Here is a 15,467-nt window from a genome sequence, read left to right as displayed (position 1 = left end):
GCCTCGGCGTCGCCGCGACCCACCCCGAGAGTCACGTGACCCGCCGGCCGCCCTCTTCCCGCCCCCGTCTCGTGTCGCGCGCGCGTGACGGCAGCCCCGGCGCGCGCGACCCCGCCCCGGCGCACGGGGGCACAGGGAAGAGGGCGGTGCGGCCCCTGGTGCGCATGCGCGCCTCGCCGCCGGCGGGGAAGGGGCGCGGCGGGTCACGTGGCTGAGGGGAGGGTGGGGTGGGGCGGAGCCCGGCTGCCTGCGGTCACGTGGTCGGAGAGGCGGGGAGAGCGCGCTTGGCGCCGCTTGGCGGCGCGGGGGGCGTGGCCCAAGGCAAACGGCTTGGTTACGGCGGGAAGGGGCGGGGCCTCGGGGATGCGGGCGTGGCCAGAGAAACCTGCATGGCCGATAATGAAGGGGTGTAGCCAGCGGGAGACGGGCGTTTTCTGGCGCTGTGGGGCCGTGTCCAGAACGGAAGGGGTCGTGGTCTGCGCGATGGGGGCGTCGTGAGGAGAGGAGGGACCGTGTGGGCGTGGCCAGATGGGGAGGGGATGCTCTCCGTGCCGATAGGGGCGTGGCTATGATGGAAGGGGCGTGGTCTGGGCTCCGGAGAGGTCACAGCGAAAAGGGGCGTGGTCTTGACTGTTGGGGCGCGGCCATAGCGGGGGGCGCGGCCTGAGTTGTAAAATGGGTCGCGGCTCCTGGTGCGCATGCGCGTCCCAGCGCTCGCGGGGCGGAGCGAGTCGCGCGGGCGGGCCCCGGCTCCCCGCGGTCACGTGGCCAGCTGTCAGAGGGAGGATGCGGGCGCGCGCGGGGAGGGCGGCCCCGGGGGCGCGCGCGGACGGCCCCGCCCCGCCAGGTGAGGCCGGTGCGTGAGGGGCGGGCGGGGGGGGGGGGGGGGTGTGAGCGGTGTCCGGGGATCGGGGGGGACGGGGAGTGCGAAGGGAGGGAGCGAGGGGATGGGGGGCCTTGGGGCCGCTCCTGCCCCGCCGGGCACCGGGGCTTCGGCCGCCCCGCAGCGACGTGGCACCTGGCGGCCGGCACAGTGACTGGAGCCACTGTCTACGGGCGTCGCCGCTGGCGGTGGGTGTCGTGGCCGTCCATGGATGCTGCCGCTGTCAATGGACGTTGTGGCCGGCCATGGATGTTGCTGCTGTCGATGGATGCTGCGGCCGTCCCTGGATGTTGCCCTTGTCAATGGTTGTTGCCACTGTTACCCCTGTCCACGGGTGTTGCCACTGGCGGTGCGTGTCACGGCTTTCCACAGGTGTCACAGCTGTCCACAGGTGTTGCCACTTTTGATGGGCGTTGTGGCCGTCCAGAGGTGTCACAGTGATCAGTGGGTGTTGGGGCCATCCCCTGATGCTGCCACCGTCCATGGCTGTCACTGCCACCCACGGATGTTGCCACTGTCGATGGGTGTCGTGGCCATCCACGAGTGTTGCTGTTGTCAGTGGATGTTGTAGCCATCCACGGTTGTTGCAGCTGTCAATGGATGTTGCTGCTGTTAATGGGTGTCCCACCCACAGTCTGTCCAGAGGGTCTCCCCTTCCTCCCCCTGACAGCTGTTCTTTCAGGCTGTTACCAGGTCCACCAAGCAACGGCAGGGCTGGAGACAGAGAATGTGGGTGCAGCTTGGGCTCTGACTCTCAGCAGCTGACCTGCCTGCCTTGTCTCCAGGGCACAAGCTGGTGAGTAAACACCAGGTCATCACTACACTCATTACACAGGTGTAGAACTTTCTCTTGCTGGAAGTGGGAATGAGAATGCTTTAAAAATGTTGAAGGAAAACAAGCACATAATTTATTTAGTCCTCTTAGCTAATCAGTATTCCATAGATGCACTCTTCTGACAAACTGGCCTTTGTGCTGCCTTCTGAGTTACTCTGTATACATTGTTCATCTGCCTTTGCTGGTCCTCAGCATATCCTTCTCTATCTCTTAGTTTTATTTTTCTTTCCATGAAAATTATAGGTGTAGAATGTGATCGTGGCTTGTGATGTAAGCATCTTTGTATAAAATAACACCAAGCAATAAAATGCACACAATTCACGTGTTTAACCAGTTTCTGGAAGTACTATTCATGGGTCATATTCATTTTGTCATCCAAAGGGCGTTGACAGCAAGACAGCAGAATGAAGACCACATGCTGTAGTCGATTTGTGCTTTGCTCCAAGACAACTGCCTATACGTTTCTGCTTGGAGGAGTGTTTATTGTGTTGGGCTCAAGTCGAATCCTCCTGATGAAATATTCTGCGAATGAAGGTGCTGTTGGGCAATAAGCATAAAGTACCTCAAATATGAAAGAATTGTTGTTTGGGGTTAAAAGAATACCCAAAAGCCTAGTTCTTCAACTGCAAAGTTCTTCACTGTTCTGTTATATCACCATTCTGTTATATAAATAATTACATATATTTCTGTACTGGAAAATTTCTATGTAGTTATCGGTCAAACATGAAGAGATAACTTGGGGTGCAAGGTGCATGATACGTGGAGATGAGGCAATGAGTTATTTTATAGCTAATTTTCTAAGACTAAATTGTTGTGTAAGCACTATCAAAGGTACATATCTTGACTGAAATGTATCTCTCCCAAGAGGCTTGGGAGAAAAGTGCTGTCATAGTGGGTGTGTGCTGTATAGCTGGCTACTATTACTGTCAAGTGTTAGCAAAATATGCTAAGAAAGAAAAGATACAGTCCTAGAAGAAGGTTGCGTCATCCTGGAAGTCATTTTTTCTTAGGAAGGAAAAAGTAGCATATTGCTGTTTGGGGAAGACATTCCCGTTTCTTACTTTCTTTGAAAACAGTGATGTTCCTGAGTTCTTAAAAAAAGTTCTGCTGTAAAATGGGACCAAATGATGAAAGATTTCAACCCAGAAAGAAGGCCATTCAGAAAGTCATATATCATAAAAATTGAAATGATTGTAATGAAAGTTATGACATAGCCTTTTGCCTTTATGGAAAGTAGCTAATATTCTGATTGGAGGGATTAAAAGGACTTCCTTGGTTTAACTGTGAGTATGGGTGACAGAATCTAATTGTGTACTCTCTATTATTTGCTGAATCCCACAGATAACAAATATGATTACCTTCCGACAACAGTGAACATATGTTCTGAGGTAGTAAAACTGGTCCTGTGTGTGATATTGGCACTATGGGTTAAGAAAAAAGGTAAGTATCTAGGTTTAAAATAACTAACGTGTTGACTTTGTGAGATGTGCTGTACTTCAAATCTCATTTTTAAGTGTTCGATTCGCATGTAGTAGTATGGAGTAGGTCCTGATAGTAAGGTTCACTGGAACTGTCTTCCATGCAGTTATAACTAAACTTTGCTTTTATAACTATGCTTCGTGATGTAAATTCAGTGTTCTTGATTTGTCTGTATTGTGGATGAAACGGGGACAAGTAAGTTGAATTAGAAAGTGTAATGAAGATATAGTCTAATGTTTTCAGAATTTTAACACAGCATAAGAAAGCTAGGATAATATGAGACACCCCACTGTAAAGTTGTAACTGAACAGAAGCTTCTAAATTGCGCCAGCTCAGGGATTGGCCTTTATGTTCTGTTGTTCAGACCACTTTTATTTAAAAGCACTACCATCTGCTACTGAAGGGGCTTTGTGTATGTAGTGGTATTTCAGTTAGAAGCAATATATCAATCTTATAATTCAGGGTAGCTTTGTTGTGAAGTCAAATCTTGCAGCTGCTGTTCAGGAAAAGTGGTGTCAGGCTTCACTAACTACTTGTTTTGTATTCCAGGCTATTTGTCTTTTTTAGTTTCTTGGCTTTTTGTGCCCTGATGTAAAAGGGATGAGAGGTTAACTTCATAACCTTTCAAAATGGTAGGGAGCAGGTGTTTAGATTAGAAGAATGTGTTAGGCACTGGAGACTCATGTTAAACTGAAGTGCTGGTTTTGTCCGCTTTTCCATCTAACAGTTATGGCTCTGGAAAACTGATGAAATTTTTACCACCACCATTTAGTACAGCCGTACCTAAGATAGTAAATATATTCAGTGTTTGCTGTCATTGGCTACATCTGACTACATGTTTTCTGGTTTTCTTTCCTTTTTTTTTTTTGTTTTCCCCTTTTTCTTTCTTTTTTTTTTTCCATTCAGATGTCAAGTTTTGGTGAACTAATGTGTTGGTGGCTCAGAAGAGGATTAGATAATATTGTGTAGTCTTACATCTGTGCTAACAAAGTACTTGTGTCATCAGTTCTAAAGTAGTTTATAGTTTGTCATGGTCTTCCTCCTCAAGTACATGTCCTGAATGCCTAAGTCAATGTCATTCTCTGTCATTTATTTTTTCCTGCCTACCTTTTATTTCTTCTGTCTTCCATATGTTCTCTTTTTACCCAGGTCTGTGCTGCATGCTACAGATACTGAGTTCTGGTTTATTTTGTATTTCTGACGTTACTGACTGTCGTTTGGGTGATATACGAACAGATCCACTGTCTGTCATTGTTTCAGTTCTAGATTTGATGTAATGAGAGATGATGTCGCTACTGTGTAGGGGCCTTGGTGTGTGACTTTTGGTCTTCTAAAGAATGGTCAGTAGTTAAATTTTTGCTCCCAGTGGACAAATACTCTGATGGGGATGAAAGGTTCCTTGATGTTTTCTCTGCTGGAGCAAGGAGATGAATGCCAATAGACAAAGAATTGCTGCTCTAGCTGTGTGTCCCACCCTGGATCTGTCCTCTATGTCGCCAGATGTCTGCGGTACCTTAGTTTTTTCAGTCCAACAGTGTTCTTGAACACAGAACAATGGTATGGCTTTTGATAATAAAACCAGATGTCTTCCTTTTCCTTTCAGAGGGTTGTTTGGATCCCTTTGAATGTCTTTCCTGGAAGAATTTTTGGAATTCCATGAAATGGTCAATTCCTGCCTTTCTTTACTTTTTGGATAACTTGATTGTCTTCTATGTACTGTCCTACCTCCAGCCAGTAAGTATGCATATACTGAATAAAGTATCTTCCATGCTTTAGTGGTAGGTAATGTTGCTGTTGGAATGTCTACCGTTGTAACACTGGCAAGGCAAGATTTGGAGGTAAAAGGGTGATCTGTTACTTGACCAGCTGGATCTTCCCTTTCTCTTGCCCTCTGATCAGTATTGTACATCTGACAGTGGAGGAAAGAGTGGCTGTGTATTCCCTCCATCCAAAGTGGTGTAGAAATAGGATGAATTCCTTAAGTACTTAAGCAGGTTTTCAGTGCTTTCCCTCCTTTGGCTTCTCGAACTCTGTATTTCTCTTTCAATGCATTTGTTCTTCTTGCAAGTTTATGAGCCATGCTTTTCTGTGCTGCTTCTACCACTTTATGTATGTGACTTCACATGATGACTTGTTTTCTTTCCTCACTGATTCCAAAGATAAGTGTATAAATGGAAACCCATAAAGGGTGTAAGTGTAACTGAAGAGGGGAGGAAGAAAACTGTTTGACTCTTAGTTTTTCTATTTGTATATTAGCTAGTTTTAAGTACAACATTTTAATACTTCTAGCTACATTCAGCCTTTTGGATTAATCTGCATATGCTCAGGAAATAGTACAGATTTTGTGCTTTCTTTTATTTTTCTGCTAGGCTACTTTTTGTTCAGAATCTGTGTTTGAATAGAAATGGATGGTTAGTGCTCACTATAAAATACAGTGGCTGCACCTGTTTGACATTAAAACTAAGTATAAATATTTCTGTTCCTTCTCTTTCAGAGTTTCTGTTTTAAAGCACTGACCCTTTAGGTATGCATTTCTGTCAGGGACATAAATAAATAAAAATAGGACCTGACTGGTAAAATCTGATTAAACTCAAGAGCCAGATATCTTAAAATAACATGCACAGGTGCTTAGTTCTGCGGTTTGTTTTGTGGGGAGGGAGTTTGGTGTTTGGTGGTGTTTGTTTTTTTTAATTTTAGGAAGGAAGTTCAGCTATAATGTTTGCAATAGCAAAGCCTGATGTTTGGAAAGTTACATAAATACTGTTGCTTTCTTAGACAATTCAATTTGGGTAGGCTAAGGTCTTCTTTTGTAAAATACACCACTTCTATATTTTACACACTCACACACACACACCCTCAAACACATTGTCTCTCTCCCCTCAGAACATGTGCTCTAAGATTCCTCTTTTTTTCAGAACTGTTTGTGTCTTATACCTTCTAACAGGGTATGTTTTATGAAGGTTAGCTGAAATTGTAACATTATCATAGTAAACAAGTATTAAAAGATAGAATGCCTTGACAGCATACAAAACCATGAAAGCACAGAGGTGGAGGCAAGATGCTTGAAAGAAGGCAGTTGTACCTGACTGAACTTGGTTTCATATGACTTTAAAAACTAAGTAGGTTTGGGACTAAGCAGTACCTGAGTGAGCAGTTGTTTGAAGTACAGAGTTGGTCTTATGAGATTTTTTTTTTTTTGCTTGAAGCTTCAGCTGTAACTATGGATACTCTTTAGTAGCTAACATTTCCTGGTGCTAAGACTTATTTTTTAGAGACTTCTTTTGTGACATGTAAGTTAGTGGCATGGTGATCTTTGGTAAACTTTTTCTTACTCCTTCCTAGGACAATGGTCCCTTGAAGCCTCAGAGAACAAAGCAACTCAAAATGAATTGCTAATAACTATTCTACTATAGATGATCATATTAGGTTACCAGAGATGTAGGATGGAGGGCTTTGACTGGGAATCAAAACCAAACTATACATGGAGCACTTGTACATTTTGCATCTAGCTTTGTTTTTCCAGAGTGGTTTCTGCTAGTTCCGGGTCACTTGTTTGTTCAGTATTTTTCTCTTTTCATGGTGTTCACCATGGTGTTATTGAGTTGTAATCTTGCAAACAGAAAATTAAGCTGTAGTTTCTTAGGCACAAGTCTTGTGTCAGTCTTCAGCTTACCTGAGACCCTGTGTCTTGGTGTTTTGTGATATTTATTGGTCAGCAGATAGCATCTTGGAATAGAGTGGAACTAAGGTAATGGGAAAAGAGCCAAATCTTTTCCTCTAGTGAATGAAAAATACTCTGCTTTACAGAATTTTGAATGTGGAAATGCTGATGAGGAGTTTTTAGATATATGGGTTCAGAAGCACAAAAACCAGACTATATGTTTTAAAAAAGTGATCTCATTCTCAGGCTGAATTGGGATAAAGAGTTTAGATGCCTAGATTTTTGTGCATATACTGACTACACAGGGCACACACACACACACACACACACACACAGAATCACTAGGCTGGAAAAGACCCACAGGATCGAGTCCAACCATTCCTATCAATCACTAAGCCGTGCCCCTCAGCACCTCAGCACAGGTGTTTAACCTGTCTTTTAAACACCTCCAAGGAAGGTGACTCAACCATGAGCCTCTTCTTGGTCCAGTGTGCCAGTATAGAATGTCTAATACAGAGACCAAAAAGACAATCATTGCCACAAGGAGTTTGCAGCTTGGGATCATAACTGTGGATTATTATACATCTATTCCCAAATTTGACAGGAGCTTTAGAATTGTCTTCAGTTGCACTTTGAAATAAATGAATGTTTTAGTACAGTTGCAGTCTTGAAAATTCAAGCCGAGCACCTCCTTACCAAATGCACTTGATGTGCAAGAAGTTTATTTTCTACAACTGGCTTGTGCAAGTCTAGGATTTCATGAACACTGCAAGCTGGCACTGCAGCCAGAAGCAGCCTCATCTTCCCCTATTACTTTCTTATTTTCATTTTGGAGTAACTTCTTCCTTTGTGCTGACACAGATGTTTTTGCACCTGACTGGTCAGCTTGGCTGGGGAATTGATCTGACTGAAAACTAACTTCCTTTCTTTTTTAAGTAAGTTTTCTGCTGGATTACTTTCTTCACATCTTTGTTTCAGTAAAGCTTGCCGCACTACAGTGAAACTTCAGTCTCTGTGTTTTGCTTGAGATTTTGAAATGGGACTTGAGTGTCATTTTAGGGGCATATTATTCTACCACTTTGGTAAGGAAGAGAATTCAGTACCAGGATAATGCTTTTCACTTGGCACCTTGCAGAAAGGTGAAGACTTGAAGTCAGTGGGCTTTTCATGTCCACACTATGTCTGGAGTATAACTTTGTTTCCCTGCTTCTCTTTCTAGGCAATGGCTGTACTTTTCTCAAACTTTGTCATTATAACAACAGCTCTCCTCTTCAGGATAGTGCTAAAGTAAGTAGTATTCACTGAAATAAATGAAATTTTATATCTTCCTAGCCAGTATGAAGAATTTAAGGTATGTTCTCTCTCTTTGTCTGATGGGAACAGTAATGCTCTTTTCTTGTGGCTATACCAGTTTGGGGAGATATCTCATATTTCCTGATTAGGAGTACTTCTTTCCAGTCTGTTTTAATTCTTAATTAAATGTAAATGTAATCTAACAAGAGGGGATGAAATATGTAATTGTGAAAGATGGAGGTGTCTTTGGTAATATTGTGCCAGCCCTGATTGGTTACTAGTCAACTGCATAGTGTGTTTCAAAAAGTACTTACATGTTCCTTCTTCATTATTCATGTGACAAAAGCCAGATTTTCTGCCCTATGTTTTCCACTTTGCCTGATTTGTGCTTTTGATGATGTGATTTAGATTCAGAAAAGACTGTCAGGGAAATGGATAGTAACTTTACACTCTACTCAAAATGTCACTCGTTTTGAACATAGAGCAAAGATGCCTTTTCTACAGATGTTAATATACCGAAAGTGTCTGATAGTCCAACTTGAAATGCTTTTTCTCAGCTATTTACTTTTATGAATCTTGTGATGTGACAGTTCACCTAATCTTCCAAATTTTTGATTTTCCTGAAGATAAACAGACTTTACTTGAGTGAAAAAAAAATAGTATAGATAGCTCCAGCAGTCTAATAAATTAAATTCATAGGTTTATATGATTTACCATTGTAAAACACTAGAAAAGAGCACAAAATCATGGGGGAAAAGTAAAATGTAGTGTAAGATTACCAGGTAATTATTTGAACATCTGTGGTTTCTTTTTGTCCATCAGACCTGTGTTCCTGTGTAGACAACGGTTGCTTTTACGTGACCAGGTAGCCAGTATCTAGAACTAACATGATCTTGAAAAACTCTCCTTATATTATCTCTATGGAATACCCCATTTTGTATTTTTGTGATCACCTGGCTGGACCCCCATTGTCATAGGAAATTATGCTGTGTTTTGGCATTTTACTGTCAATTCTGTATAGCCAGGATTTTTCTTTGCACCTGTCTCAGTCTCCGTACCTGTGCCATTATGTTTTTTGTGTGTTTTATAGAACTTGTTCTGCTGTTATTTAATTTGTGCCCTTATGTTTCTAAAGTTGGTGGCTTTTTTTTTTGTCTGCTCCTAGGCGAAAGCTCTCTTGGGTACAGTGGGCATCTCTGTTGATTTTATTCCTGTCCATCGTTGCCCTGACTCTAGGAACTGGAGAACATCATCAAAGTTTGGCTGCACACGGATTCCATCACAATATGTTTTTCAGTCTGTCTAACCACTGCCTTCTCTATACTGGACCTGAGGAAGCATGCTTGGAAAAGGGCAACTGCGTAGCACCAAGTTTCCTTCACAGCTTCCAGTGGAATATCACCAGTACTATGGCAGGAGCATTGAAACCTCTCCGTCTTAGCCTGGGCCATCTGCTTATTCTAGTGCAGTGTTTCATTTCTGCCCTAGCTAACATCTACAATGAAAAGATCCTGAAAGATGGGGATCAGCTTGGTGAAAGCATCTTCATGCAGAACAGCAAACTCTATGCCTTTGGGGTGCTCTTCAATGGCCTGATGCTGGGGCTGCAGACTAAGGACCGAAGGCAGATAGAGAATTGCGGTTTCTTCTATGGGCACAACATCTTCTCAATGGCTCTCATATTTGTCACGGCTTTCCTGGGGCTGTCTGTAGCCTTCATCTTGAAGTTCCGAGACAATATGTTCCATGTTATGACTGCTCAGATCACCACTGTCATCATCACCACAGTCTCTTTTGTCATCTTTGACTTCAGGCCTTCTCTAGAGTTCTTTTTGGAAGCACCTGTAGTGCTTCTCTCCATATTCATCTATAATGCCAGTAAACCAAGGGGCCTGGAATATGCCTCTCTGCGAGGAAGGGGCAAACTCGTCAAAGGAGACGCATGGGAGAGGTCAAGTGGGGTAAGGCTTTTCAGTGTGCATTTCCTCTGCTTTCTCTTTTGTTTCACCTCCATTTATTCTGTGGAATGCTTGCAAGATTCGTTTTGCATGTGACTGCACTCATCCCTGAACTCAAACACCAAAACTCGACAGTATTTTTAAAAATCTTTTAAATTGATTGGGTATTGCTTTGGATGTGCCACTTTTTCAGTTCATGAATTCACTGCTTTCCTGCTGTGACTGTAGACAGTCCTGGGAGCAACTTTAGCTTTGTATAAATCCTCTCTTGAAACCTTTGTAACCAAAATATTTTACTGGTCCTGGGCATCCAGAAGCTGGTGCCTGGGAAATAATTGTAGCTAAGTAGAACTGATAAATCTGTGTAACTGAGCCAACATCATGAAGAATTCAATATATTTGATATTAAGATTCTTTCTACCTTAACAATCAAAGATACTTGAAATAAAATCGGTAGTGTTTAAATAGAGTTTTAACACATTTTTTTTCTTACATTATGTTTAGTCCAGGCCCTTTAGTAGAGTTTTTTTCCTAATTTAGGTAGTAATCTAGTTATCTAGAACATGACAGGGAAGGCTTGCGCTTAGATATATCTGCTGTTCAACTGGGCTAAGCAGTCCCTCTCAGAAGGGGGAAGGGTTAATGCCTGTGTACTTCTAGTCTTCGAGTTGTTCTGTAATACACGTTGCAACCAGCAGAGAGTGCTCTGTCCATTTAATGCTAAGAAACTTTAAACTTGGACAAGGTGTTTTCCAGCAATTCCACGATGCCTTTTTAAGTTATTGTGTAACAAGCAGTAAATCTCTCAAAGTTACATACTTTTGGTGTACCAGGCACTGTCTATTTTAGCACTTACAATTGAGGAGCTGTGGTAAAAACAAACAGCACTATGTGAGCAGGCTTTCTGATGAAGGAATGTGTCAGAAGCTGTTTTAGGGAGTGTCACTAAAAAGTGTTAAAGATACAGGTGATGTTTTTTATAAGCATGTACATCCTAGAACAAGATTTAAGCATTCTTGTAACGGGTCTAAATTGCAGGGGTTTGATTTTATGTAAGTGATAGCTTCAAAATAATTTTTTCTTTCTTTCTGTTTTTTTTTTCTTTTTTATTACTAACAAGATAGCTTTTGGTGACATTCTTCTCTTCCCTTTTTGGTTTTTGCAGGATGGAGAAGAATTTGAGAGACTGAACAAGCCAAGCAGTGACATCGATACAGATGAAGATTCCCTCTAGCACATAGCTGGCTCAGAGAAGTGCTATTACTCCTACTGAGAGAATGTTAATATTTTATTCAAATAGAGAAGGGCCATTTTTCCCCACTTGAGAACAACTGAGATTATGTTGGGGCTGGATGTCAGAGGTGGATGAGGAAAACATTCAAGCTATATATAGGGAGAGTTGTATTCCCTCGTCCTATCCATGTAAATCAGAAATTCAAAACCTGCTGAAAGAAACAAAATTTGTAACTTATGCAAACAAGAGGAGGCTTGGACCCTGGACTCATTGCTCAGAGTGACATGTCATGCATTGTGAAAGGCAGTCCTGGACTCTAATCATGTGTCTTTCACTGCTTTGGTTGACTGTCGCAAGTCACTGCAACTCCTGTATGAATCCCTTGGTTAGGAAAGCAGAGATAAAACCGTTCTCCGTCTTGCAGAAGTGATATCAGTGATTGATGTTTTTGCTGCATCTTCTTTGGAATGTACAAACACTCCAGTAAGTTTTCTTTTCAGGAGTTAAGGTGTTACTAATAACCTCGTAAATAATCAGGCATATTGAATTTTATTGTATTTTGGCAATTCAGATTGATATATCCCTAGCTGAGTAAAAGGGTCCTCATGAATCGACCTCATCAAACTTTCAGCTGAGAATGTATAATAAATCATTTTGGTTAAGGATATTTTGATCCTTCAAACACGCAGATCTCTAGAGTGTGATTTGAGATCGAATGGTCTTAATTCTGTCTTCATTTCTGTTTTTCACATTAGTGTAACTTGGTACTGACTCCCGTGGAGTCCTTTCTTTCTGATTTTCTCTGATGTGACTGACAGCGGAATAGATCTCACTGTCTTCAGCCACTACTTCTCCTCACATTTTCAGCGTGAGACTGCTGTGTGCCTGTCTCCCAGTGTATGGGGAAATGAAAATCTGGAATGCCTTTGTAGCAGATAGTGAATTTTACATGCAACTTACATGGCCTAACTTTGAAAGACCTTGAATAAAACAAAAGTGTGTTATACATCATGGGGTTGTCTTTGCATTTAGAAAGGCTATGTACAGAGGCCTAATTTGTGCTGAGGCCACTATCTGAAGACAAATATTATGCAGCTATGGTGATGCCCTTCAGCAGCTGGAGTACCGAACAAGAGGGTACAGGTGGTAGTATCGTTTGGTGTTGCTCCACCCTGTCTGACTGATAAGGTCTTGCTTTCATTTTGTAGGGAGAGAAGTCATTGTGCAGAGTGCCAGGCATAATGAGTCACTGAGATGTTTGCTGGATCGTGTTTTGAGTCAGATTAAAAGTAGTTTCCAAATAATTCAAAAAATTTTAGAAGGAGGATAGAAATAAGCATGAAGAGACTCTAGGTATGTTCCTAACACCTTTTTCCTCAGAACAGTGGAAAATATGTTGGTTTATAATTTCCTCCCTTTGGAAATACATCTTTCATAGTTGAAAGATACTATCAAAAGAATTCTTAAAAAGATAAGCAGTGAATTCAGTGTCAAAGCCTCATACCACTCTGTAGAGTAATCAGTTAGTGATGCATTTCTTTGTGGCCTGAAGATACTTCTGCCTTTGTTGCCCTCTGCCATCGTGTTTCCATATTCTGCCTATGACAGCCTCCTTATGCATACTGTATTGATGGCTTATTGCTGTATTAATTAACATACCTTCTGTCATTGATCCATAAAGAGGGGCAGTCTCTCTCCATATGTGGCCAATGACTGTCAAGTTATAAACTATGAATGTAAAATCATTATTCTCATTTCTTTTTCCTTCTGGGTGTATTTTTTTTTCTAGCATATATCAAGAATAACTGTACAAAGTGAAGTTACTGTTGTGCTTGAAAAATTTTTTACAGCTGATCTCATGGTGCTTGTGTAATAGGCCATTTCCACAAAAGGAATCCTAGTTGTTTGCATCTGTACAGAATGAATAAGAAAGCATATTTCAATGTGGATTCCAGAAATGTGGCTTTCATTGGTTTATGATGTTCTGTTTTGGGAAATGAAACTTCAATGCAAAAAAAAAAATGCTGAAACTGTTAAATACTTAATTGCTTAAGTCATTTTCATTTTTTCCATTACATATAGCTTTTCAATATACACCTGCCTGAATTCATTGTCTTTTTTCAATCATAGCTGCCAACTTTTAGCAGGTATTTCCAAGAAGAGTGAAAGTACTGTTATCTTTAGATTGCTTTGCATTTACATGAGCAGTAGCATTTTTCAGGAACTTTTCCAGAGAGTTTTGCCTTGCGTTAAGTCAGAATGCAGAAATAGGCCTCATGCCTCTAGCAGCAGAGCATCAAACCAAAGAGGAATCTCTGAAAAACCATGTGTTTGACTCTCCTGCTTGAAGTATCTGCCTTAAGAGAAATGAGATATGGAAATGACTGATCTGCAGATTTTAAGAACGCGCTTCGTTCTTGCTTTCGATTCTTGTCCTGCTTAATGATTTTCCCTCTAAAATTTTGCCGATGCTATCATGCTTGGCTTATTTGCCAAAGTCTTAGATTGCACAAAGATATCAGGTATATAACTGTTGATCCAAGCGTTTACTTGGGCTATAGAGTTGGTCCTATTTAACATGCAGAAATCTGTTTGTTGTGTTCAGATTGGAGGTCTCGGAGATTCTGTTAGATTGGCCAGGCAGATTTCTTTTAATAATGGAGGAGAACTGTATATCCCCTTTGAGGAAACAGGGATGTTATCCGCTGTCTAAAACTGGGTAAGGTTTTGCATCAACATAGCAATAAAAAAGTGTGCAAAGTAACCTGAAAGCATAACCATCCATTTCTGTGCTGCTGTATTATCTATGGCAATAGTCAAATTTGGTGAGTACATGAGATTTGTTAGAGGAAGTGACTCAACGATTGTTAGCTGGAGAGCAGTGCTGGTTAGCAAGGGGGAGCTGTTCTGTAGAGTTACATATTTCAAATAGATCAAGCGGATCCCACATGATTATTTCCACTGTATGGTTCACCTACTCCATGTTGGGGAGGTTACTATTTTTCTCCTCAAAGGACAATAGGGAAGTTTATGTGGAGATTTTTGGAAAGCAGCACTAGTTTGGCATGTAGTCCTTAACGAACACTTTGGGCAGAGAGCACTTTCTGACCTGTGATTTAGTCCAGATTTATAAATGTTTGAACTTAATTTCTGCTGATGTTACATTCCTCCCTCCAGGTCTGAGGAAACAGTTCACAAAACCTCTCAGGAAGAGAGGTGCCTTCATGTTTCTCTTGTTTGTAACAAGCCAATTAAAGTAATGCTTGTTCTGGTTAATTTCAGCTACTTTGTGAATGTAGCAACCTAGACACAGTGCTTGAAAGACATCCTGTGGACAAAACCAACCATCTTGGAGCTGAATCAAATCCCATAAATATGTATGAGAAAAAGGGTTTTCTTTATCTTGTGAAATCTGCCCACGAAGAACTGTAGAAATAGGACCTTAATAAGTCTGTCCTTAGAGTGATGCTGCCGGGACAAGTCCAGTGCTTTGATTTGTGTTTTGCAAAATGAGTCTTAATTTGGGTATTGTAGCTTATAGTCTCCAAGACAACATATATTGTTGTTGAAAGGATTTTTTGGCTTGATGTTCCTTCAAGTTTTGCTTTTAGTTTTCCATAGGGAGAGGCAAGTTGCGAAATCAGGATTCAAAATCATTGCTAAGAGTTTCTGATAATTTTCAGCCAGTTTGCAATGAAGGCAGGAATTGACACCAGAATGTAGAATAATGCTGAGTCTTCCTCAAATTCCGTGAATGCTTGAATATGTAGTTTTGGTTAAGAGCCCATCCCAGCCTCCCTTATAAGTGGACAACTTGTTTGGAGTTATCTTTTTAATGCAGCTCCCGCAGAATGCCTAGGCTGGGTTTAGTTTGGTAGTTGCACAATTGAACTTTGAGATCTGGAGATGTGGGTAAGCAATTTGGATCAGGTGTTGCCCTGTCTTTTGTAGGTTAACTGTCTCCTCCTGCTCAGCACAGGACATTTAGTTTCCATGATTTGTAATGTGAGAAGGGGCTGGAGAACAGGCCTTATGAGGAACGGCTGAGAGAGCTGGGGTTGTTTAGCCTGGAGAAGAGGAGGCTGAGGGGAGACCTCATTGCTCTCTACAACTACCTGAAAGGA

General features: G+C 41.9%; 1 protein-coding gene across 1 annotated transcript; it reads left to right on the top strand.

The window, feature by feature from the left end:
* Positions 1-728: 728 nt before the first annotated feature.
* SLC35A5 (solute carrier family 35 member A5) lies at positions 729-12,349 on the top strand. The gene is made up of 7 exons (XM_069867813.1): positions 729-847; positions 2,100-2,252; positions 3,060-3,158; positions 4,801-4,931; positions 8,078-8,145; positions 9,317-10,112; positions 11,275-12,349. Exons 2-7 carry the CDS (start codon positions 2,123-2,125, stop codon positions 11,341-11,343), a joined length of 1,293 nt encoding a protein of 430 aa, XP_069723914.1. The 5' UTR covers positions 729-847; positions 2,100-2,122; the 3' UTR covers positions 11,344-12,349.
* Positions 12,350-15,467: the final 3,118 nt, after the last annotated feature.

This window comes from Phaenicophaeus curvirostris, chromosome 1, assembly GCF_032191515.1.
Source record: "Phaenicophaeus curvirostris isolate KB17595 chromosome 1, BPBGC_Pcur_1.0, whole genome shotgun sequence".
Classification (NCBI taxonomy): Eukaryota; Metazoa; Chordata; class Aves; order Cuculiformes; family Cuculidae; genus Phaenicophaeus; species Phaenicophaeus curvirostris.
This window is presented reverse-complemented; position numbering and strand designations above follow the sequence as displayed.